The 27211-nt window shown below is 37.5% G+C and overlaps 1 protein-coding gene across 6 annotated transcripts in view; it reads left to right on the top strand.

Moving 5' to 3' along the window:
* Positions 1-20489, top strand: part of CCDC68 (coiled-coil domain containing 68) — a 91267-nt gene extending 70778 nt beyond the window's left edge. For all 6 annotated transcript variants that reach the window (XM_027868996.1, XM_027868992.1, XM_027868995.1 and 3 more), the window contains exons 8-11: positions 3740-3845; positions 5423-5506; positions 14871-14947; positions 20042-20489. In XM_027868996.1, coding sequence (XP_027724797.1) covers positions 3740-3845; positions 5423-5506; positions 14871-14947; positions 20042-20099 — 325 coding nt within the window. In that variant the 3' untranslated portion in view covers positions 20100-20489. The remainder of the gene's footprint in view (positions 1-3739; positions 3846-5422; positions 5507-14870; positions 14948-20041) is intronic.
* Positions 20490-27211: the final 6722 nt, after the last annotated feature.

Genomic DNA, 27211 nt, shown 5'->3' with positions numbered 1-27211 from the left:
TTTCTTTCTTTCTTTCTTTCTTTCTTTCTTTCTTTCTTTCTTTCTTTCTTTCTTTCTTTCTTTCTTTCTTTCTTTCTTTCTTTCTTTCTTTCGAGGCGATTGGGGTTAAGTGACTTGCCCAGGGTCTCACAGCTAGTAGGCATTAACTGTTTGAGGCTGGATTTGAACTCAGGTAGTCCTGACTCCAAGGACAGAGCTCTATCTATTGTACCACCTAGAAGCCCCAAGAATCTTCTTCTAAAGTCAAGGTGAGGTCCTTGTTTTGGAAGAAATATGTAATAAGTTGCTGGAGGCAGCAAAACATGATCCATAGTGTATATCCCTGGAAGTATTAACCTGTGACATGTGATTTGGGGTCACTGGATTCCACCTCATGTAATCTTTCCTTTTTCTATTCCTTTAATCTTAGTACCTCTCTTTCTTCTTTTTGGCCTTTTTACTATATTTTTATTATATGATAAATTTCCTTCCTATATAACCTATAACTTACTCAGATGGATCTGTGGTGTCATCAGTTTGGGAGTTTCTTTCAAAGATGCAGGTTTTAGCCCATCCATAGCTGCCCACCCTTTGTGTGACTTTTGTCCACATTATCCCAGAAATTCACAACAAGGTATTCACCCCGTAGTCTGTAGAACTTCCTCTAACTTAAAGACTCTCAAATGATTATTCCGAGACAATTAAGAACATACAAGAACATAAGAAACATATATCATCTCGGTCAGACCTACAGTTAATCTATTCCATTCAGTCAGTATTCTGTCATATGAAGTGATATTTTTATAGGTGAGTGACAGTCATCATGGTGAGCTGACAAGGTTGGTCATTCATTAGCAATCACTAGTAAACTGTGTTGAGGGAAGGCTTCCTTTTTATTTCTCTATGGTAAATCCTGCCAAAGTGCTTCCAATCAGTACCGAGGATGGCAGTCAGAACCTTGCAATATTTTTATATGCGGTTTTTCTCCCAATCACTCCCCATCTTCCAGTTTTCCAGTATTTGCTGTGCCTTTGTGGGACAGAAGGAAAACATTCCATGTATTGGCTTTGGCAATTTTACCAGTATTAACTTTTTACATTTTACAAATATATACACAGAGCTTTGAATTCAGTCCAGAAGTGGTTTGAGGCAGTTTCTAAGGGCATATTGGGTCAGACTAGTGCATAAACAACTCCTATTGTTTTGAGATTTGTTTGTTTGTTTGTTTTTTTGTCTGAAAAATGTACAGGTCACAGCACTGTCCACAAGACAAAGCCTTCATCTACTTTGTATTTATCTTTGGTACTGAATGATGTGCCAATTTGTCTCCTCTAATGGAGTGTAAATTCCTTAGACAATTTTTGCTTCTTTGTATCCTCAGAGCTTAGCTGAGGGTAGAGTGGTGTAGTGGTTAGAGAACTGGCCTCACAGCCAGCAAAACCTGGGTTAAAGTCCCACCTCTGACACATATTGGCTGTGTGACTCTGATCACCTCATTTAACCTGTCAGAGTTCTGTGTACAGGTTTCAAGGAAGATACTGACCTGCATTGATAAGAGGGAGTTTGCTCATTTGGGAACCAACCGATAGATTTACAACCAATAAATAATAATATGTTTGTGTGTGTATATACATGTACTATGTATGTGTATGTATATGCATATCTATACACATATATAGAGAGAGATATATGTATAATATAAACAAATTTCAATGAAATAAAATTTACTTTCTCTCTCACCTCTTTGTTCCATTGTGGGGAGGGAAGAAAAAAAAACAAACCCCTTTTCTCAAATATTCACAGTCAATACAGACAAGTAAAACAACGTCTGTCTGTATGTATACACATCCATATATCTTCTTCTACATTTTGAGTTCATTGCCCCTGTTTGAAGGTGAGTAGCTTGGTTCATCATTGGTCCTCAAGAATCATGGCTAGTTATTGCATTGAGCAGAGTTTTTAAGTCTTTTGAGGTTTCTGTCTTTATAATGTTACCATTTCATAAATTGTTCTGGTTCTGCTCTCTTCACCCTGTATCAGTTTATATGAGTCTTCCTAGTTTTCTCTGAAACCATCCCTTTCATCATTTCTTACAGCACAATAGTATTTAATTTACATTTACATACTATAATTAGTTCAGCCATTCCCCAACTGCTGGGCAATCCCTCAGTTTCCAGATCTTTGACACCATAACAAAGAACAACTGTAAAATTTTTTATACATATGGATCCTTTCCCTCTTTCTTTGATTTCTTTAGGGATTAGGCCTAGAAGGGGTATCACTGGGTCGAAGAGTGGTATGTACAGTTTTAATGACTTTTTAAGGATGGAACCAAATTGTTTTCTAGAATGGCTGGACCAAATCACAGCTTCACTAGCAGTGCATTAATGTATCTGTTTTCATATAGCCCCTCCAACAGTTGTCATTTTCATTTTTTAACATCTTTACCAGTTTCACGTGTGTGTGTGTGTGTGTGTGTGTGAAAAGTGGGAGGAAGAACCTCTGAGTTACTTTAATTTTTATTTACTTAATTAGTATCTCTCCCTTATCTTCATGTCTTTCTTCTACCCTCTTTGAAACTTCCATTATTTTATCTGACTAAATCAGTTGATCAATAAACATTTATTAAGTACTTACTATGTGTCAGTCTTTTCCTGTTTCAATGTAACTCCACATTTCATTTTATCTTTTTTTCTCTTTATAACCTTCAGCTTCCTAGTTTTTCCCATTTTAATTATTTTATTTTTTTAAAGTTTTCTTCATGCCTTTTTTTAACATCACAATCTTTCAGGTATTGCCATTCTGCCCCCCTCTCTCCTCCTTCCCCATCCAGTGAGCAATTTTTTTTTGGTAGTAAATAAAAGTGACACAGTGATTGTTTTTGGCAGAATATGCAACATTCCTTATCCATAGTACCCCACCTGAGGAGCAGCAAGGTGCAATGGGAAAAGCTTTGGGTTTGAATCTTATCTCTGCCACTCCCTACCTGTATGACCTTGGTCAAGTCATTTAATTTCTTTGAGCCTCAGTTTCCTTATTTGTAGTATGAAGGGATGATACTCAATGACCTTGAGGGCCTTTTGGTCTCAGACTTTATGATCCTGTACATTATCCAAGTAAAGGAGAAAGTTCTATTTTCTCATCTCTTCTCCGGGGCTAATCTTGCTCATCACATTTCCATTGTGTTTACTCCCTCTTAGTGTTTTTGTTTGCGTTATTGTAGTCGTGAATATTGTTTTCCTAGTTCTGCTTCCATCAGTTCATACAGATCTCATGTTTCTCTATGTCGCAGTAATATTCCATTACATTAATATGAGAGGCAATTAGAGCTGGCATTGGTGGCAGGAGGACCTGGGATCAAATCCTTCCTCTGGCACCTAGTGACCATATGACCCTGAGCAAGCCCTTTACTTCTCAGTTCCCCCAGGAAGATCTCTAAGGTTGTAAATACTGGCAGAGCAAGTGCTGATCTGTATTGCTTGAGGGAGGTCTGCACCTGGAAGCCCCTTGCCCCATGATGAAACAACAAGTTTGGTCCAAAAAACCCTGAAATACATTAATATAGAACAATTTGTTCAGCCAGTCCCCAGTGGATACATACCTACTCTGCTCAAAATGAAGCAAATACCTGACATCAGACACCTGCAGAAAGTCAGTTAGCAACGGGATAACGTGTCAATAATTTAGGAACAACTAGTACAAACAAATTATAAAAGTCATTATTGGCAAAATCATTTTCTTTTCCCCTTTTCTTCCCCAGTTGTAAGGACCTTCAGACAGAGATTTCCACTCTCCAGAGGCAAATTTCCTATTTGCAGTTTGTGATTCATTCCCAGCATCAGAACCTACGCAGTGTGATCCAGGAGGTCAGTTTAATCAAGCGTCTTTCTCCCGGAGATGGAATGTTTACTGGGTGAAGAACAAATAAGAGTGGCATGCCTGGGCTGTAGAAGTAATGAAAGTTTTCCCCTCACTGACATTTCCCCTGCATTGCTAAATGCATCCTGGCCTCTTTCACTTGTGGTTGGCACAGAGCACTTTGGAAATAGTGTTTAACTGTTCTTTAGACTCTTGGCTGATATTACAAAAGAATCAAGTCTAGAAATCCGAGGCTACTCCTCAGCGTGTCTCATAGATCCAAGATTCCCAGGTGTAGCAGGGACTGGTTTTCATTTCCTCTCAGGGTTTTGATAGCTTAGAACGTAGGTGCAGTAGAAGGGGCCAGCTGCTTACTAGGGAGAAGACCTGGTGTCAGCCGAGAGTGACTGAGTCAACCAGCCAAGAACGTGGCCCATGCATGTCTTCAAGACTGACCAGTTCATTGATTGTGATCAACCTACTTGAGACTTAAAACCTTAAAAAAAACCAACTTGTTGATATTTACCTCTTAAAGAGAAGAGGAAGATGAGAAGTCTTAATTATTTGCTCAAGCTGCCTACCTGTGTGGAAAATAACCATGGCATTCTGTAATTGATGAAGCAAAGTGACCAAAGGGCTGTAAAGCATAGTTCTGAAATGTGTGACCTGAAAGGGACCTTAGAGATGATCTAGGCCCCAAAATATCATTTTCCAAATGAGGAAACTGAGGCTCGGTGAGGTGATTCATCCAAGGTTAAACCCATGTCTCATAACTCTCAGTCCAATGTCCTTTTTCCTGCATCAGGCTAAATTCAGCAAACATTTTTTTTGGTGAGGCAATTGTGGTTAAGTAGTTTGCCCATAGTCAATACAACTAGTGAGTGTTATGTGTCTAAGGCCGGATTTGAACTCAGGGCTAGTGCTCTATCCACTACGCCACCTACCTGCCCCCAGCAAATATTTGTTAAGCACCTACTATGTGTCAGGCATTTGCTTGGCAATAATACAAAAAAAAATAATCCCTCAAGGAGCCTATATTCCAACATCTCTGGGCAAATTATCTTTTCCTCAGACAATGAGCACTCTTATCATACAATTATAGGTGACTAGAAAGCTCTTAATAGACAATGTACCGGCATTGGCCTTTCAGGGCCTTACTAGGTAGTATGATTTGTGGGACAAAAAAGCTTCAGTTGCGGAGAAACACTAAGATTCAAAATGGTTTCTCCAGAGTTGGATTTAATTGGAAAAAAAAATGATGTGAAAAATCAACCTCACCATACCCCCAACTTCAAATCTCCAAAAAGACAAGCCTTTGTCTAAGTCTTCAGAAGCTATTTCTGTTGTCCACTTAAAATATATATGTGTATATGTGTGTATATATATATATATATATATGGATATATTGTATGTACATATGTGTGTGTATATATGTAAAACCTGTTATGTCCTTTAATACCTAGGATCTCCTCTGTCAAGAAAATCATTTAGTTGCAAAATTCATATGACCTCTGAATTATATAGGTATTTCCTGTGGTTTGATAAGACTTGCAAAAAGTTCTCATTTGTGTTTCCTAATTCTTAGATGGAAGGATTAAAAAATGATGTACAAGAACAAGATAAAAGAATTGAGACTCTGAAAGAAAAGGTGAATGTCCTCGAAGCTCAGGTAAGGAGGAAATATTTGCCACACTTAGGCACACATGTGTGTGCATACCCATGGGCCTTTTCACTGTATTAGAAATTAAACACATTTTTTATTTGGTGCCAAGGCTTTTCAGGTCATGAAAATTATGCTTTTAATTTCTGTAGTAACTTTGATTCAAACTTCCTGGGATGTTTTATAGCCATGCATTTATATGAACAGCAATTCTGTTAGAAACCAGAGCTGACACAACCTGGCTAATTGGTCAGGGGCCAAAGGACCCAGTTAAGACCATATACATCATCTCTGCTCCATCCTGGAAGATGTTCTGTTCTTAGCATACAGCCTGCTTACTTTTGTCTCTGTCACTAGATTGAATAGTATGTTGGGGAGGAGAGGGGCAAGGTATAATTAAACTGGAAAAGTTGAGGGGATAGGTTTTTTTGTTGTTTTAATCTTAATTTTATTTTTAATTTATGGAATAAAACAAGCATTTCCATAACATAGTATAATAAAAAAAAGATGATTGCACATGAAACTGCAAATCTATTATGTAAAACTTGCTATTCATTTTTTTTGGCTAGGCAATTGGAGTTAAATGACTTGCCTAGGGTCACACAGCTAGTATCAAGCGTGGCTGGATTTGAACTCAGGTCCTCCTGATTCCAGGGCTGGCGCTCTATCCACTGCACTACCTAGCAATCTCTTGCTATTCCTTTTAAATATAGCATCATAAAAATTTCTTTTTTCCCTTTTTTTCCTTCTCCCTCCTGCCCTAAAGATGGGTAGCATTAGACACAAATATGTGTGTATATGTATGTATTCTATGTGTATTTCTATTTATTAGTTCTTTCTCTGGATACAGAGTCTTCCTTCATATGTCCTTTGTAGTTCATTTGGGTGTTTATAATAGTTTTTGTATTTGATCCTACGTGTGATAGGCAACCTATGGAGTTTATTGAATAGTGGGGTGGTATAGTCCCCATTTGACAGCTGAGTGGAGGATAGACGGGAGTGGAGAGACATGTGGTGAGGATGAGAGGCTGCCTAGACCAGGGGTTTGGCAATGCCATAGAGAGAAAGAGGCCTATTCAAGAGATGTTACGAGGACAGAACCGGTAGGCCTTAGCAGCAAATTGGATATGGGGGTGGGGGTAGGAGTGAGAGGTTGAGGAGTCAAAGAAGATACTTAAGTTTTGAATCTGGGTGACTGGGAGATTGGCAGTGCCCTCAAAGGTAATGGAGAAATTTGAAAGTTGAAATGGTTTTGGGGGAAAGAATGAGTTCTGTTTTGGACATGTTGAGTTTAAGTGTCTACAGGAAATCCTGTTTGATATATCCAATGGTAGTTGGAGATGTGAGACCGAAGAAGTAAATTTGAATCATCAGCATAGAGATGATAATTAAGTTCATGGGAGCTGATGAGATTGCCAAGTGAAGTAGTATAGAGGGTATATATATATATATATATATATACACATTATATACAATATATATATAGAGGGTATATATGTGTGTGTGTGTGTGTGTGTATATATGTGTGTGTGTGTATATATATACATATATATATATATACACACACATATATACCCTCCAGAACTGGATTTAATTGGAAAAAAATGATGTATATATACATAGATAGATAGATTATAGTACTATACAGTATAGTATAGTGCAGAAGGAACCCAAGTCAGAGCCCAGTGGGATACCCAAGGTTAGTGGGCAAGACTTGGATGAATTTCCAGCAATTTCCAGACCGAGATGGTACATTCAGATAGGCAAGAAGAAATCTTGTGTCTTGAAAATCAGTGTCTTGAAAACCTGCAGGAAAAAAACATTTAGGAGAAGAGAGTGATTGACAGTATCAAAAGCTACAGGGAGGTTGAGAAGGATGATGCCTGAGAAAAAGCCGTTACATCTGGCAATTAAGAAACTGGTAATGTTTTGGAGGGAGCGGTTTCAGTTGAGTGATGAGGTAAGGTTGGAAACCAGACTGTAGAGAATGAAGAGAGGGAGAGGAAAAAAGTGGAGGCAGCTAGTGTAAATAGCCTTCTCAAGTTTAGCCACATAAGGGAAGAGAGATACAGGATAATAGCTAGTGAGGATGGATGGATCCTATGAGGGCTTTTTGAGGATGAGGGAGAAGCAGGTGTGTTTATAAGCAGTAGGGAAGCAGCCAAGCAGACAAGGGAGAGATTAAAGATTAGTAAGAGAGTGGGGATGGGCAATCTGCTGCAGAAGATGGGATGCGATAGGATCACCTATATATGTAGAGGGCTTTGCCACAGAAAGGAGAAGGACCACCTCATTATATGAGATGGGTGAAGGAAATGGTGCCAGAAGGCATCTGGGTGATGTGAGATGAGAAGGGGAAGAAAAGAGGCTTCTTGAGAAATGCAATCAATTTTTTTCAGTAAAATACAGGACATGATTCTTACCTGAGGAGGGTAGGGTGAGGTAGAGCCATGGGAGGTTTGAGGAGGGAACGACAGGGTTTGGAAGAACTGCTGAAGGAGGCTTTAACTTAGTTCATCCAGCTGCTATTGCTTTCTCTTTTCTGATTACTTTAAATTAACTCTATATGTTTCTTGTATGTAGCTCATTTTTCACATGTTGTCTCTCCCAATCAAATGTATCCTTCTAGAGGACAGGAGCTGGAGTTTGGATTTTTATTTGTTTTGGGCTTTTCTTTGTAACACTTGTGGTTAGCACAATGTCTAACACATAAGTTCTTATTGACTGAATGTTGACTGACTAGCTGATACATTTGGGACTATGCATGCATTAGTTATTTATAAGTGTTTCACTAAGTGAATGTACAAAAATAGACACAGTAAGATAGGAACTCCAATCCCGTGGGAGTAGAATTTTTCCCTATTCTATTGGAATGAAGTGTCCATTAAGTAATGTACTTTATATCAGTGAATAGGAAGGACTGGTTTTTTGAAGATTAAAAAAAAACAGCTTATCTCCAGGGAAATATTTCATTTACTTTAACTTACAGGACTGACTCAAAGCTATTTTGTAGGGAAATGATGATATATAAGATAGGGCACCCCATCTTCAATTTGTTCCACATTCATATTTTCTGGGACATTTTCTTCCATATTGATGATTGAATATTATATAAAACAAACAGATGGATGTTCAAATCCTTCACGTTTGATGATTAAAGTGATAGTGAGAAAACAATAATCACATGTTATCCAGTCTAGGCTTTGAGATGGGCAGACCCTGTCAGACAATTTCTCTGGCTGACTGGGGAAGTTTTCATCAAGTGCGAGAGCAGAAAGTACTGATGTGCCAGGTCTTACGGGGGCTTGAGGGCCACTCTATGGCCTAGAATCACATTAAGCAGTGCAGTGGTCTCAACAGGGCCAGAATATTGGTTATCATGGCTGAAGAGGCTCTTCTAAAGGTGATAAAGGTTTTGAGACATATAGAAAGTACACTCTCTTTCTTGACTAAAAAGATTATGAAACTAGAAAAAAAAGATCTCCCAGATAGAGACAGGCAAATGCCTTCTTGTACTGTGGATGATTCTAAAGGCATTTAGGTTTTATTAGTGTGGTTATCACAGTTACTGTGTATTACTTTTTTCTTCCATTTCTGCTTCCAAATATTCAAAAATTCTGGAAGAAAATATCTTTCAATTTTGCGAGGCTCTTTCTCTTCCTCATAAATCATGCCCTCATTTTTCCCCAAGTTGAGAGTGAAGATTCAACACTGTACAGTTCTGTCTTGTACATACTCTTGCTCACTCAGTTTCTTCAAATCTCTTTTAAATGTCACCAGAACGTGATTTCAGTCTCACTCTTGTTGGGATTCTTAATTCCTTTCCTCTCAATTTTTAAGATTTTTTTTTCATCTTCATTTGAAGTTTCTGGTAAATATACAAGAGTTTAAGTACCTCTCACTGATAACCTGTTCACCTTGAAGTCTGTTTTAAATATTCTCTTCCACCTCCACTTATTTCCATTTGCAAATCATTCTGTGTAACTGTATAGCCACTATCCTCTTTCAGATGTGAGTTGCTTGCCATGTTTCAGTAATAAGGACAAATATAAAAATGTTTTAGAGATGAAAGTGACTGTAGGCTGTGCTGAAGCAGAGCCCCGACTGGCAAACGTTTTTGCCGTTGGCTCAGATAATCTCTATTTGACAAAAAGCAATTAATGCAGAACTTATATAAGTGTCTCATTTAGTAGAAACATCATAAAAGCCTGTGTAAGGAAAACATTATCACATGGACAGAGATGGTAAAGCATATGGGGAGACTGAAGAACAGCAAATGAAAGCCTGTCATCTTGGCAAGAAGGACCCTTTCCTATCCCCTGATATCTGTTTAGATGAGTTATAGAGAGAACTGGGAGTGATAATTCAGGAAGTGAATTTTAGTCACTTCTAATCACATACCATCTCAGAGCATTCCTCTAGGATAGGAATGGGCATCCTGGAGAGAGAGAAGGCCTCATACCCAGGAAGACCTGGGCTCAAGTCTGGCCTCTGACACATACCAGCTGTGTGACCCTGGGCAAGTCACTTAACCTCTTAGAGCTCTCTAAGTCTCTAAGTTGCAGAGTGGCCAACCTGTCTTGGTGGAGGGAGTTTCCTTACCTAGAAGTTCCTGTACCAATGAAATGACAGGTTCAGTCCATATTCCTGTAGCACTTTTCTCCATTGACAACTAACTATGAGCTTGAGTTAATGTTCAGTAGAGGAGACGTGAAAGACAACAGCTGTGTATATCTATATCTAGACAACACGTACATATATGTGTACACACACCCATGTAAAGATCCACATTATACATGCTCATACATACATGCATGTATAGCTGTATATGCATGCATGCACTTTACACATGCACACATGCAGCCACACAGGCACGTATATTATGTGCACATGTACACATGTGTGCTGTGTGTACGTGTACATATGTTTTACATATACACAGTTGCAATACAACACACCTATATGTATACACATATATACATGTGCAATACACATACACATAGATATATACACGTGTATATATACATGCATAGGTACACCCATATGTGTATATGCACATGTGCATGTGTTTATGTGTATATTTTATAAACAGAACATGCACAAAATAAATAGGGAGGCACTAGCAGCTGGAAGAGTTCAGGAAAAGCTTGGTATAGAAGGCAGAGCTTGAGCTAGATTTTGGAGGGAATTAGAGATTCCAAGAAGGGGAGGTCAGAAAGGAGAGCACTCCAGGCATGGGGTACAGCCAGTGCAAAGGTGCAGAGATAGGAGATGGAGTGTCTGTCATGTTTAGGGAGTATGATTAGACCCTACAGCGTGTGAAGCAGGGATCTCATTGCCCCTGCTCATTTACCTTCCCTGCTCCCTTCTCCTTTCTGGTCAGCCAAAATCAGCTGATCTTCAAAGTCCTTCCTCCATGAGGCTTTCCATGACCACTTCCTGTGGGCCTGTCACCTCTGAAATCATGGGAATCCCCTCTATTCCTCCCCACCTCCTTCCTCTTTCTTTTGGCAGTTAACCATATTGCTGCTTTGTAGCAACATTGTTCTTATTTTGTTTTAACTGGTAGCTGGTGATACAATAGATAGGGCTCTGCATTGGGAGTCAGGAAGACCCAAGGTTGAATCCTGTCTCAGTCATTTATTAGCTGTGTGATCCTGGGCAAATCAGATAACCTCTCAGTCCCAGTTTCCCCATTTGTAAAATGGTAATAATAATAATAATAATAATAATAATAATAATAATAATAATAATAATAATAATAGCACATACCTCCTAGGGATGTTTTGAGGATCAAATGAAATATTATATATGTGTGGGTACAGACATATACATACACATATATACATATATGTATATGTGCATGTATATATACATATATATTTGTATATGTTTATGTGTGTGTATATAGATATAGATATATACGTGCTTTGTAAACTTTAAAGGCCGGCATTTTCCCTCTAAGATTACCTCCCATTTACATTTGTACATGATTGTTTACATGTCATCTCCCTCACTGTTATATACATGCATGTCATTCTCCCTCTCCCTCCCACCGCTAATTAAAATGTGAGGAGGACAGGAACCGTGTTTTTGCCTTTCTTTGCATTCCCAGTGGATAGTAAGTGTTCTATGATTGTTTGTTGACTAACACAGCTCCTTACATTAATAAAGCTCACTTTAAAAAAAATATGGAACACTTAACAAATTTGTGTGCCATTTTTATGCAAGGGCCATGGTAATCGCTTTTGTTGCCAAAGCTCACACAGTTAAGGCCTTTTTTATGTTGCTCACAAAACTGTGCACATAGTAGGGACACTCATGTGTGCTGGCTGAATGATGATTGATTGATTGATTGATCTCCTGGATCAGTTGTTTCTCCTCTCCCAGTTCACATTTGCTTTTTCTTTCACCTGTGGTCCTGTTTTCTTCATCATTTGTCCCTGATTATTTTCTGGAATACAGCAACTTACTTCATCTTTCCTGGCCTCAGTTTCCTCATCTATGAAATAGATGGTTTGGACCAGATAATATCAAAGGTCATTTCATAAAATACATAAAATTCTTTGGTTCTACACACAAATATCCCAACTCAGAATTCCATTCTTTTAGGGTCTAATCTCACTAACAAGGGAAATAAAAATTGTTGGAAGTATAAATTACACCCATGAGTTTACGAGATGTGTAAGGTTGTCATTTAGAAAAGAAAAGGGTCAGCCAGTCAGTAGTTATTGAATGTCCATGGGATCATAGATTTAGACTGGAAGGGGGCTCAGAGATCATCTGGTCCAACCCTTATATTTTATAGGTTAGGGAACTGAGACCACTGGAGGTTAACTGACTTGCACCAAGTCACATAGATCATAAGCGGCAGAAGTAGGATCTGAACCCAATTCTTTCCACTAAAGACAACCATGATAATCATTGCATTATATGTCACATAATTCACAAGCATTCTTATTCTGTTTTCATACCTATTTTATAAATGAGGAGACTGAGGTTCTACTAGATATGTACTAGCATAGAACAAATATAGTTCCTGAATGTATGGAGCAAAGAGTATAGAAAAGAGGCATATTTTAATATCTAGGATGCCTTTAATAAAAAACTTTCAAACTCTGTACAAAAGATATTTCTTTGGGGGGTGTTTCCAAATATTTTATTTTTTTCTGATTATATGTAAAATTTTTTAAACATTTGTTTTTTAAAAAATTTGAGTTTCAAATTTTCTCCCTCCCTCCCTGAGATGGCAAGCAATTTGATGTAGGTTATACATGTGCAGTCATGCAAATCATATTTCTATATTAGTCATGTTGTGAAAGAAAACACATACAAAAAAAACCAAGAAAAATAAAGTAAAAAAAAGTATGCTTTGATCTGCATTCACACTCCATCAATTCTTTCTCTGAAGATAGATAGCATTTTTCATCCTGAGTCCTTTGGAATAGTCTGAGATCATTGTATTGCTGAGAATACCTAAGTCATTCACAGTTAATCATCACATAATATTGCTGTTATTGTGTACAATGTTCTGGTTCTGCTCACTTCACTTTGTATCAGTTCATTCAGTTCTTTCAGGCTTTTCTGAAATCTACCTGTTCACCATTTCATATAGCACAATAGTATTCTATCACAATCATATACTACAATTGTTCAGCCATTCCCCAATTGATGGGCATCCTCTGAGTTTCCAATTCTTTTCTAATACAAAAAGAACTGCTATAAATATTTTTGTCCATGTAGGTCCTTTTCCTTTTTCTTTGATATCTTTGGGGTATAGATCTAGTAATGGTATTTCTAGGTCAAAGGGTATGCACAATTTTTATAACCTTTTGGCATAGTTCCATATTGTTCTCCAGAGTGGTTGGATCAGTTCACAACTCCACTAACAGTGCATTAGAGTCCCAATTTTCCCACATCCTCTCTAGCATTTATAATTTTCCTTTTCTGTCAAATTATCTAATCTTTTAGGTGTGTGGTGACACCTTAGAGTTGTTTTAATTTGTATTTTTCTAATCAACAGTGATTTAGAGCATTTTTATATGACTATAGATAGCTTTGCTGTCTTCTGAAAACTGCCTGTTTCTATCCTTTGACCACTTATGAATTCTTCATATCTAAATCATGTACCCATTTTGACCTTATCTTGGTATAAAATGGGAGATGTCGGTCTATGCCTAGTTTCTGCCAAACTGCTTTCTAGTTTACCCAGCAGTTTTTGTCAGATAGTGAGTTCTTGTCCAAAAAGCTGGGATCTTTGCATTTATCAAACAATAGATTGCTATGGTCATTTACTATTATATATTGTGTACTTGATTTATTTTACTGGTCTACCACTCTATTCTAAGCCAGTACCAAATTGTTTTGATGATTACCACTTTGCAATACAGTTTGAGATCTGATATAGCCAAGCTACCTTCCTTCATATTTTTTTTCATTGATTTCTTTGATATTCTTGACCTTTGTTCCGCCAGATGAATTTTGTTATTATGTTTTTTCTAACTCTATAAATATGTTTAGGTAGTTTGGTTGGTATTGCACTGAATATATAAATTAATTTAGGTAGAATTGTAATTTTTATTATATTAGCTTGCCTTACTCATGAGCATTTCATATTTTTCCAGTTGTTTAGGTCTGACTTTATTTGTGTGAGAAGTATTTTGTAAATGTGCTCATATAGTTCCTGGGTTTTTCTTGACAGGTAGACTCCCAAGTATTTTATATTTTCTGTAGTTATTTTAAATGGAATTTTTATTTCTATCTCTAGGTGCTATACTTGTTGGTAATATGTAGAAATGCTTATGATTTATGTGGGTTTAATTTATATCCTGCAACTTTGCTAACATTGTTAATCATTTCAAATAATTTTTCAGTTGATTCTCTGAGATTCTTCAAGGGAAAGATATTTTTTAAGATTGATTCTTATTTTTTTTGGTGAGGTAATTGGGGTTAAGTGACTTGCCCAATGTCACACAGCTAGTACGTGTCAAGTGTTTGGTCTGAAGCCGAATTTGAACTCAGGTCCTCCTGACTTCAGGGCCGGTGCTCTATCCACTGCGCCACCTAGCTGCCCCTAAGATTGATTCTTTTTAACAATTGAATTTTAGACCCTGAATCAGCATATTGCTTGATCCTGTATTGGTTTAGGCATTTTCCCAGGTGCTTATTCTTTTCAGGATATCATTGAAGACATTATGTCGTTAATGTACAGTGCTCACTGATCTGAAGAATGAATGAATAGATCAGCTGACTAGCCTCTAAGGGGGGATATAGGCTTTGAGTATAAGAAAAAAACCCAGTCCATATAATGCAAAATATCATTCCATGCCAGGGTTTCTACACAATCTTGATAGAATTTTCTTTTCAATTTTAGAATAAAGACCTAAAAAGCAAGATTGAACTTTGGTCAGACAACTCCAAGTTGAAGGTATCTAAGGGAGTTTCCACAAGGTAAGGTGTTTCCTTCTCCTCTTCGCCCCCCACCACATCTCATGTAGGATGTAATTATGTATATGACTTCGGATATATGAGAAATTATTATTATTTGTATTGATAGGATATAGACAACGTTGAATCTTTTTTAAGTTATTTAAATTATTTAGTATGAACTATAGACGGCATGATATTATGGATGGATAAGTGGCCTTGGAGCCAGGAAGAACTGGGTTTAGACCTGACGCACACTGGCTGTATATTCCTAAGCAAGTCATTCAACCTCCCATTGTTCTAGGGTACTTCCTTATACAGGAGTTCTTAACATGAGGTCCACAAACTTTTAAAAATATACATTTTGATAAATATTTCAATGTCCTGAATTTCCTTTGTAATCCTATATATTTTATTTCACACATTTAAAACATTATTCTAAGCAGGGTTCCATAGGCTTCACCAGACTGCCTGAAGGTCCAGGACATACAAAAAAAGACTCAAAGTCCCATTCTCTAAGACTCTAGGTTTCAGGGAAATGTCTGACAACTGTTGGTAGAGAAAGTTCCTCATCAGGAGCTGCCAATACCAGTGAAATCATAAGTCCCATCCCTGTTCCCATTCTAAGTATGAGCAGGATGAAGAATTGTCCAAAATTAGTCTAGCAGCTTCTCTCTGAATTGACCATATCATAGATAAAAAAAAATCATGGATTTTTTTGAGCTATTTTTCAAAAATTTATGGCATAAAAAGCTTTCTGATCTTTATCAATGATGAAGGCATCTGCACTATCTCAAATGAGATAGTATTTGTAATAAGTGCATAGCATATGCCTGGTACATAGTAGGTACTATAAAAGGCCTATTCCCTCCCTCCTTTCCTTCCTCCTTCACCAACACTGATAAAATCATGGGACCTTGACATATGAAAGGAATCATAAATTTATTTCTACTCTAGTATTATGAAAAGAAGCAAGTAGAAACGGGTTGTGTATTTATGAACAGAAACATTTCGAAATGAACCCAAATTTGTTTTCTTTGTAAGGAGCCTATCAAGCTGATAGCATGGTGCATACTGACTCTGTGGTCAGCTTTTACCAGCTGTGATCAGAGAATTCCTAGCTCCACTTTTGACAGCTGCACTGAATAAATATTTTTTAATCATTTACATTTGTCATCATTCTCAAATTTAGCTGAACTGAATTTTACTTACTTGGTTAGAACCTAGTCAAGAATGTTATTTAAATTTGGCCTCCCAAAACTTTACAATGCTTGATAAGCATTCTGTAAATGTTTTTTTTTAAATTAGCAAAAGTGGAATGTTTTCCCTAGGAGATGCATACCCTTTATTGACATAGTGCTTTCAAATGTGCTATCCTGCCACCCAAACTGTCTTTGCTTTCCTATTGCTCTCTTTCTATCACTAATATCATCATTTTATAGTCACCCAGGATTAAAATTTTAATCACCTTTGAGTTTTTCCTCTTCCCCATACTTATCAGATCACCAAATCCTATTTATTGTTTCATATTTTCTCTTGAATCTATCCTTTTCCTTACATTTCATGGTGACCTCCCCAATCCGGGTCCTTCTTACCTCATGCTTACATCAGTGCAAGGATCCTAAATGCTTTACTTGCTTCCAGTATCCCTCCACCTTGCGCTAAGCACATTTCAGCACATCCTACACAATGCTGACATATTAATCTTTGTAAAGTAGCATCTTCATCCTATTACTCCTTTGCTTGAAATTGTGACTCTCCATCACTGAGGATGAAATTCAACTTCATTAGCCTGACATTCGAGGCTATCCATAATTAGGTTCCAAGTTACTTTTCCAGGGTTATCTTTAATCTTTCTCCACATTGGCCCCAACACACAGAAATTCTTTTCTAACTGGACTGAGCCTCTCAGTATCTCCAGAACATGACATACATTTCCTGTCCACATCATGGTTGACAATATTCTCTTACATTTTCTCCCATCGCTCCAGCATTTCTGCCTATTTGAAGCCCACTTATCCTTCAAGGCTTTGCTCAAGTCTAGCCCATAGTGAGCACTCCTTCTGCATTCACTTAGCATTTAATCACAAAATGCCTTTTGTTATAACTTAACTTTTCATGTGGCCTTTGTCTTATCTGCTCAATTAGATTGTAGGAGAAGGCACAAATATTTCTTTTTCCTGCTTCCTTTAATCCTTCATAACATCTGGCACAGTGCTAAGCACATAATAGATTCTCAGAAAAATTGCTGTAATGAATGGATGAAAGGGTGAATGCTCACGTCCAGAATTGTACTTTGATGGAAATGATAAAGAAGACTAAATGACCTGGATGTTTAAATATTTTACAAACGGCAGAACACTTCCAGGCCTAAACCCTGTTTCTCTGATATTCTACATAATTGCTTCCATAAAAAAAATAAAGTCCATAATTACACATATCATTAAAGATGCAATTAAAAAATTTCCCATTCTAGTAGCTTTTAGGTTTCTCAAGCTAATCCTCTTAGGGCAGATTCTGATTTTCTGAACTGCCATGGGCATAGCACATAGAGTAAAAATCAAGCCCACTGTGATTAGTGTCAGTCTGGGAATCCAGACAGATTCATCTTATACTTTAAACTGTTTACTGTAGAACAACTCTCTCTTAATGATATATATCATCAGGGACTAAAAGGGAAAAAAAGTTTCTGAGCTAAGTCATAAAGTCTTGGGGGCCCGAGGTGACAAATTGTCATCTTTTAGCCATTTGCCCTATAATGTCTACAAAAGCAAAAAAGTCCCACACCAGAGGTGTCCAGGAAAGGGATAAAATGAACGTATTTCAGAAACTGTGTAGACTCCTGATCACCTCAGTGTGGATAATGGCTGTAGGTCTGTTTATGTGGCTCTTTGCATTTTGTGAAGCACTCTGCTCACAAAGACACAATGAGACAGATGGTACAACTGAGATGCAGAAAAAGAAGTGACCTTCCCCAGCATCATACAGATAGTGAATGTTGAAGCCAGAGCTCAAAACCAGGTATTCTGATTTCAAACCTAGTGTTCTTTCTACTACTATAGAGTGCTAGTTTTCAGGGGCTCTTAACAATTGGGAGGTAGATTGGTTCTCAGTTGGATAGGGGGAACAGAAAGTGATGCTCAGACCTGGAGGGAATGTCTGTTGTCTCCATGCCAAGATAGGGAGAAAGACACTCTTTTGTGGCCAGTTCCCTAATGGAAAAAATGACAGATGTTCCTTGTGTTGTGCTTACCCATTTCTCTGTGTGTGTGTGTGTGTGTGTGTGTGTGTGTGTGTGTGTGTGTTTGTGTGTTTAAATGTTTGCTTATCTTTTGATCTGGAGGCGTTTGCTTGAAGTGCCACAGAAAGAATTCTGGATATACGGTCAGAAGACATGGGTTCACATCCTGACTCTGTCACTTTCTACCTCTGTGACCCTGGGAAAAACCTCTTAACTTCTCTGGGCCTCAGTTTCCTCATTTGTAAAAAGAGGGGATGACCTCTAAGTTCCTTTAAGTCATGTTGTTCGGATGGCCTGTAGTTGTGGGTGGGTCATAATGGAAGGTGCAAGAAAAAGAGAATTTTTCCCTTTACTTTCAGCTTCAAATGGGAGAAATGAGCTGAATTTTTTTCATTAGTATAGTGTTAAGAGCACTGAATCTGTAATCAATCAATCAATCAGTAAACATTTATTAAGGGCCTACAATTTACCAGGCCCTGTGCTAAGCATTGGGGATACAAAAAGAGAGAAAAGACAGTTCCTACCCTCAAGGAGTTTACAGTCTAATGGGGGAGACAGTATGTCAATAAATACATGCAAACAAGTTATATGCAGGATAAACAGGAAATAATTAACAGAAGGAAGGCACTGGAATTAAGAGGAGTTTGAGAAGGCTTGCAGTAAAAGATGAGTTAGAAGGCAGAGATAAGGAGGGAGGGCATTCCAGGCCTGGGTAACAGTCAGAGAAAGTGCCTGGAGCTGAGAGATGGAGTGTCTTGTTTGTGAGGTAGCCAGGAGGTCAGTGGACTGGACTGAAGAGGACGTGCTAGGGAGTAAGGTATAAGAAGATTGGAAAGGTAGGAAGTGACTGGGTTATGAAGGGCTTTGAATGCCAAGCAGAGCATTTTATATTTGCTTCAGGAAGCCATAGGGAACCATTGAACTTTATTCAGTAGAAGAAAAAGGGTGGTTGAGGGGGGCGTAGAGTAGCTCATGGGAAGTTAGCAGGTTGAGGTATTAAGCGGTTAGGGTGTTTGAGGGAGAGTCAGCTAAAATCCTCACTCTGTTCCTCACTAGTTGCAGAACTTTGGGCATATCACTTAACAATAATAGAAAATTTTACGAGTTGCTTTACATAATTTATCACACACAATTTATTACATACTTTATCACACTTGATCCTCACAATAGTCCTATGAGGTCAATGCTCTGATTATCTCCATTTTACAGAGGTGGAAGCTGAGGCTTGAAGAAACCCATGATCACACAGTTTTTAAATGTCAGAAACAGGATTTTTTTGGGGGGGAGGGGCAGGAGGCAATCGGGTAGTGACTTACCCAGGGTTACACAGCTAGTAAGTATCAGAGGCTGGATTTGAACTCAGGTCCTCCAGACTCCAGGGCCAGTGCTCTATCCACTGTGCCACCTAGCTGTCCCCGGAAGCAGGATTTTAAATCAGGTTTCAGGGCCTGCACTTTGTTATTTTACCTCTTACGCAGTCCAAGTCTCAGTTTCCTCATAAAGTATTAGACTAAATAATCTCTAAGGTCCCTATGAGGCATAACTCTAATAACTCTATGTTTTAAAACTTTAAAAAATTCTTATAATTGAAAAAAAATTACAGCATTAATGTTTTGGAGCATGGTCTCTTATTTTTGAAAAAATGAAAGGTGGCCAGATGGGCAATTAAATAACGGGGTGGGCCAGTGTGCTCTGAGCTGGCCAGGGTATCCTGCAGACTTGGTCAGAGATGGTCAGTGAACTGCAGGACCTCTGGAGAAAGGCAGAATAAGCCATGTAAATTAATTGCAACTGTGTGATTGGGATTGCGACCTTAAAGTTTTATCTTGGACTTCTAAATGGATCCATTAATCTTATGTGTTTTTTTTTTTCTACAGTGAATTCACGTCCGAAGACACCTCTCCCTATCTGATGCTAATTAGACTACGGAAATAAACCTTCAACATGTATTGGATTACGGGAGCTCTAGACCCTGAAAGACTCCTTATTATAATGACCTCTGTTTCTGAACGAGTTCTACTATTTTTTAGTATATTTAAAAACATAGTCTAAATGAGAATGTTAATTTGCTTTTGTCTCTGATCTTCCAAAGGTTACCCAAGGGTCGCTTCTGTAAAGAAGTTTTCCCCTGCTTGGTGGGAAGAGAATGTTCAGAGCAGTCAGACAAGCATTTGGGGAAGAGCGCTGTTTCCCCAGTGCTGGGATTTTGCCATCCTGAACTAATGGGGAAATTTGCTTCTTCCCCATGGAAAACACTTGATTCTCTTTTCAAACTTGTTTGTTGTACTGGTTGTAAAATAGAACCTTGCATATTGTAATTGCAAATTCCTGCAGTGCGTTTTCATTTGATATGGGAGATGATCCCCTTTGGATGGTGAAAGGAAATTTGGTTGGCCAGATGCCACCAAGAAGCGACACCTTGGGAATGGGTTATTTGAGATGAATAACAGGAAGAGTTGGGGGCCTCTAAAGGACCATTTAATAAATTTCTGTGCTACTGCACTCTGCTGCATTACTGAGAATCAGGATTATGACTTGAATGCCTGACTGTGCTCTAAGACTGTCAACTTCCATAACAAGCACACAACAAGTACTTATAACAGGTACATAAGTGTACTTGTTAGGGATGACATCAAGTGGAAAAGGAGATACCACATATTTGACTTTTAGATTTTAAAAAATTCTTTAAGAATTTGAATGTGTTTAATAAGAAATGTTGTTTTTTTTTTTCCATTGCAGAGGTCATTATTGAAGGAGGGAGTGTGAGACAGTGAGTTAGGAGCCAGAAGATCTGGATCCAAACCCCAGCTCAGTCACTCTGTTGGATCTTGAGCAGGTCACATCACTCCAGGCCTCAGTTTCTTTATCTGTAGGTGAAAGCTAATCTCTAAGAGTCTTCTAGCTACAGTTCCTATGTGCTTTTGAATAGAGTCACCTGAGGTACTACCTCATTTTCTTGATATATTAAATGAAGTTGGGATGGGTGGATTGAGTCATCTCTGAAGGCCCTTCCAAAGACATATCTCAGCATACCATAAAATGCAAAATATTTAAAGAATGGGGCAATTATGTTAAAATCAATTTTTTAAAACCAGTTTCTTCACATACTATTAGCCCAAAAGTTGCCATCAGAATTTGCTATAATTTTTAACACAGATTGTTTCTCCCCCCCCCCAAGAGTTATTATTGCATATCCATTGCTTGATGTCACTTTCCAGGAGGACATTGATCTTTGTTCCATCAGAGCCACAGTGCCTTGGCACATGCTCTAAGGCACCTTATAACTATGGAAAATACCCATTTCTTTTCTTTTTTTTTTTTAACAAGCTGTTGACAACCCAGGTTATCATGTGAATTACAAAATAGTAAACCTGCAGAAAACTTTGCAAGTCTCTGAAACCAGAGATACTCCATCTTAGAATATAGAAGACCCTACTCTTCAGCTGGTGTTGAACAGGACTTTTGCAAGGATTCAAGTCTTTTAGAATTCCTTTTTAGGCATGTTTGGATGGAAACTAAGACATTTCATATTCATCCCAGCTTTTGCCTTATAGATAGGGAAGCTTACTTGTCCACGAGTAGAATACCTATTGCCTTTAATTACTGGTTCTCTTGTCATGCATAATTTTAGATTTCAGATATATTCAGTAAAGAAGTCATTGGTTTGACTTAACCAATGGCTTCCAGTCGAACGCTCTCTTCTAAGGTTTCATATTAGAATGTACTTGAATTTAACTTGTTAGAATCTGCATTCATTTTATTTTAATTTGTAAGAATGCTGGGTCTAGCTTGGTGATTTGGAATTGACAGGTACTCTAACACAACCCATGAACTAGAAAAGGCAATTTATTAGATGGTACATCCGTGCTCCTGAGAAAATAAACAGTAATTTATTTTTTCAGGATTAAGCTAATATAAACAGGACTGATCCAGAGATTCATTTTAAATTTTATAGTAGCAAAAGAAGGGCTATAAATCGGACACATGCTTCTTCTCCATCACGTTTTTTGAGATTGACTTTTTTTTTCAAAAAAGAAATTATTTTAAACGTTTAAAAAATTGTAATGTCTACAGAAATCAGATTTTTTTTGTTTAAAAGATGTAATGCCACATTTTTCACAGGTCTTACAGAACCTGTTTTATACCCTGAGGGTAGCGTATAAAATATTTTATTGGCATGGAGGAATATAGTTCCCACCCACCCCCAGAAGTAAAGTAAAGAATTATAATCAGCATTTTGCAAAGTCAAATTTGAGTAGTTTTTAAAGTGTCTATTGCATTGATTTTGTATATTTTAGTATTGGGAAAGGTCATTCTACTGACTGACATCCTATATTGTCAGCTGAAAAAAAATTGTTTTGGTCTGGACCTGTGCTTTCATCGGTATAATGAATTTCCAATAAGGAAATTGCCTCTTCCAATGCAACCTGTGCTCTGCAATTTAAAGTCTTGGAGAGGCTGCCAAGGGCACTAGGAGGCTGAACGACTTGGGTAACATCACTCAGTCAATAGGATTCAGAGGTGGCATTTAACTTTTGTCTTCCTTCGACTGAAGCCAGCTCTCTATCTACAGCAATGTTTAAAGCGTGAGAGCTGTAAGCAATATTCAAACTTAAAAACTGGCATAATGTTATACTGATTTATAGATTTTTTTCCCTTTAGTTATGTCCAACTCTTCATGACTCCATTTGGGGTTTTCTTGGCAAAGATACTGGAGTGGTTTGCCGTTTCCTTCTCCAGCTCATTTTACAGATGAGGAGATTGAGGCAAAACAGGCTTAACTGACAGCTAGTAAGTGTCTAAGGCCAGATTTGAATTTAGGAAGATGAGTCTTCCTTACTCCAGGACTCAAACTCTGTGCATTATGTCCCCACCTAGCAGCCCTCAATTTATAGTTATTTATAATAGGCAATGTGACATTCTATAAAACAAAATATGTGTGTGTCTGTGTGTACGTGTGTTTATGTGGGCACACACTGTTGTTGTTGTTGTTGTTTGTCCGTCTAGAAGAGGACCAAGGATATCAAGAGTATGATGTCTTGACTTGCACAATACACAATGACAACATGCAAGTATACACTCTTATGTACTTTCTTTACTTTGACTTTTGATATAATTTTTCTCCTGCATTTTTATGTTGCAGTGAGATTTTTATTCATAAGAGTAATGCAGATTTAAAAAATTTTTAATTTAAATTTTAAAAAATTTTCATTTTAGAGTCGATTACAAGATTAAAGAATGACATTCACTGAACAAAACTGTTCACTTTTCTCTAAATATCTTCTCCTTAGGGGTCCTCTGGATCAAATAAACATAGAGTCATCTTTTTAGTTTAGAGTTTGAGTATGAATACCAGTGCTTCACCAGTCCATTATATTCCTTCACTTTGAAATTTATCTGTATCCATCCTCAAGCTTCCAAATTCAGAATTAGGCAGCCATGTGGAAGCATGAAGAGTTATTGGGAATTTACTCAGGATTAGAAAAAGCCCCAGCTGGCTCTGTGTGCTAAGGGCCACTTATCATCTCCTTTTTCTAAATATGGACAAGAAAAAGATACCATGTGTCTATCCAAATCCAAATGAATTTTTTCCTTTTTTTTAAATCATTGTGTAAAATGTGGGACAAAAATGTTTGAAATAACAATAAGTCATGAGAAAGTACTAAATAAAGGAAAATTAGATTATAGTGGAACAGAGTCTGAATTTACTAGGGTAGGCCAGGAATCACACACACACACACACACACACACACACACACACACACACATAAATAAATATCCCTCTTTCCTCCCAAAATAATAAAAAACTAAAAAAATAGCTTGACTTAGTGGCTTAGTAGGTAGAGCATTGGCCTTAGACTAAGGCAGATCTGAGTTTGAATTCTGCCTAAGGCACTTTGCCAGGTATGCAACCTGGAATAAGGAATTTAACTTTATTCCACCTCAATTTCCACCTTTGAAGATGGGGATAGTTAAAGGAGAGGGAGAGAGAGAGAGAGAGAAGAAAAAAAAAAGAACCCATTTCCCAGGGATGTTGTGAAGTTCAAATGAGATGATGTGTATGTACAAGGTGTTTCTCAAACTTTCAAGTTGTATAGAAATGTTAGGCATTAATAGTATTATTCCTGAAAACAGAATTGGCTTCTTAAGTGTTCAGAATATTACTTTCTCTCTAGAAATGGAGTTTCCCCATCTCTTCCCCCAGTTTGGTTCCAGATTATAAAATGTTGACCAGGGGGAAATCTTAAAGGTCAAAGTTAAAATTAACATCAACCTATAGGACTGATTCTTTTCTTAGTCCGAAGATAGCATTTGCTAGAGAAGTGAGAGGATAAGAATTCAGCCTGCAAATAAAGAGGGGCGCTAACAAGTAGATGGCTTTTAAGCTCAATGATTTTAATTAGGAGGATGAAGATGCCCCTATATATTTACTCTTAGGCAATTTAAATTATTTACTGATATGCCTTAAATTAAAATAGTGTGGCTACATTTTTACTCCACCTTAGCTTCTTTGAAGCATTCGATTTCTACTGTCTGAAAATTTTAAAAGATCTTATGTTCCTGAGCTTTCAAAACCAGTATTGGTGGGTTTTATTTTGTTTGTTTTTCATTATTCATATCCTAAGCTTTGAAAATTATTCTGAGTCATATCCTTTTTGTTTCCCTCATGGGCTTTTTGTGATTGGGCAGAACTTGCATCTGGGTATCTTTTAGGAAGTGGAGACAGCACAAAATGACTTTTCAGAAGTCCATCTGAATTCCAGCCTTCCATGTAGATGGAGAGTTGAGCCCTAGTTGAGTTCATTTGAGCTATTAGTACTCTTCCCTTTGACTTTTGCATACAAACTGTGAGCCGGGTGTCTGTCTTTCACACACCCCAAGAAGATGAGATGACCTTAAAGAATGGAGACCTAGTTTTGGCATCCTTTCCTGATTTTATAGATGAGGTGGTGGTGGAAGGTTTGAGGGAGATAGGGTAAGGGAGCCAAATGAATCAATTCCCAGGTATCCCATTTCTCCTGCTCCTGCCAAGGTGGGAGAAAGGCACCAGGCTTTTTTTATATAAATACACAAACATATACATATATATATGTATATGCATATGTATATATGTACATATATATAAAGCATGCAACTGTCAATAATATTAGTCTACTTAATAGTTCTGTTTTACTTCACCTAAATCTATAGATTAAAAGGTAAAATTCTCTACACATGTACTAAAAAAATGGGCACAATTTTGGTTTGCCCCATGCACCCTCTGTTTCTTGACCTGTAGAGTAATCCAAAGATGTGCCACATATAAGAGGGTCATGCCCATCTTTACAAAGATCTGTACCACAAAGCTGTCCTAACTACAGCCAGACCTGCTTTCAGGTGTGTTATGGTCACTTCATTTGGTTTCTTGGGCTGTATACAACTAAGCTATTATCTGAAGCTACCAGAAACAAGATTTAGCTGCATTCACCTTTTATAAAAGAGTATGTCTATCTCTCTATGAGCTCTACATTTTTCCTACTTTGTTTATTGAAGAATATATTCAATTTTTTTTAACCTTTTGACATCTATCCTCACACTTTCAATTTACAGGATCATAGATTCAGAAGGAAAGGATTTTATAGATCATTTAGCTCGACCCTCACATTTTATGGCTGGGGAAATTTTCTCCATGAGAGTGCCAGAAGTCACAATACCCTCAATCAGAGGACCTGTGAATTTAATAACCCACGCATACAGTGCCTGTTGTTTATGGGCAGAGTTTTAATGCCAGTGTGCCCTATTTCCTTTCTCAATATGGGGCACATCTGTAACTTTCAGGCAGTCAGCATTGTAATGACTTGTCTTGCTTTATTTAAGATGGAACCAGGCAATCTGATTGCTACTGGTGTGTGTATGTGTGTATGTGTATATATATACACACATATATGTCTATACACATATATAAATACCAATATATACCATATATTATATTTGTTGTTCACTTGTTTCAATTGTGTCTGACTCTTTGTGACCCCATTTGGAATTTTCTTAGCAAGGATACTAGAGTGGTTTGCCATTTCCTTCTCCAGCTCATTTTACAAGTGAGGAAACTGAGGCAAACAAGATTAAGTGATTTGCCAGAGTCACACAGCTAAGAAGTATCTGAGGCCAGATTTGAACTCAGGGCTTCTTCACTCCAAGCCTGGCATTCTATCCACTATGCCACCTAATTATATACACACCTCTATATTAGATATTCCAATATATTCCAATTATACCATATATATTGGTGTGTTTATATATAATATACATATGTAGGATATGTAGATGTATATATTATACCTATATATTATATGTATATATACATACCATGTAAATAAGCACACATACATGTATAGGTGCATGTAAGTGCACATGTGTATGAATTGTATATTAATGTGTATGTATGTATCTGTGTATATCTATATCAATCTATCTATCTATATCAAACCAACCATACTTCTGCCTCCACCCTTACCCTCTTTGGATAATGGTAATTTTTGAGTATGAAAATTCATTATTCTTTTGGTTAATTGCACCTTATTAATTTCTGGGACATGGAAGCACTTACAAGTGAGCACTACAGTCATAAGCAATTTTAAAAATGTGAAATAAAGTTTCTAGCAAAGTCCATACTTTAACCCTTCAGCTAGACCACTCCCTTTAACTTCTTCATTGGTCTCCCTGCCAAGTCTTTATTCTAGCTCATCTTTCATACAGTTGCCAAAGTGATTTTTCCATAAAGCGTGAGTCTTGATGATGTCACGCACCCCTTTTTAACTTAATAAACTCCAGTTGTTCTTAACCACCTCTAGGACCAACTAATAAACTCCTCTGTTTGGCTTTTAAAGCTCTTTACACCCTGGCCCCTTTCTTATTTTTCCAGTCTTCTTAAACATTACTCCTTTACACTTTATAGTCCAATCATACCACTCCAGTCTATTTGCTTTTTCTCACACCTTATACCCCAATTCTCATCTCCATGCCTTTGCATGACCATTCATCATGCCTGGAATTCTCTCTTACCT

This window comes from Vombatus ursinus, unplaced genomic scaffold (genome assembly GCF_900497805.2).
Source record: "Vombatus ursinus unplaced genomic scaffold, bare-nosed wombat genome assembly UNPS02014791.1, whole genome shotgun sequence".
Taxonomy (NCBI): Eukaryota; Metazoa; Chordata; class Mammalia; order Diprotodontia; family Vombatidae; genus Vombatus; species Vombatus ursinus.
The sequence above is the reverse complement of the archived record's forward strand: the minus strand, read 5'-3'. Positions and strand labels throughout refer to the sequence as shown.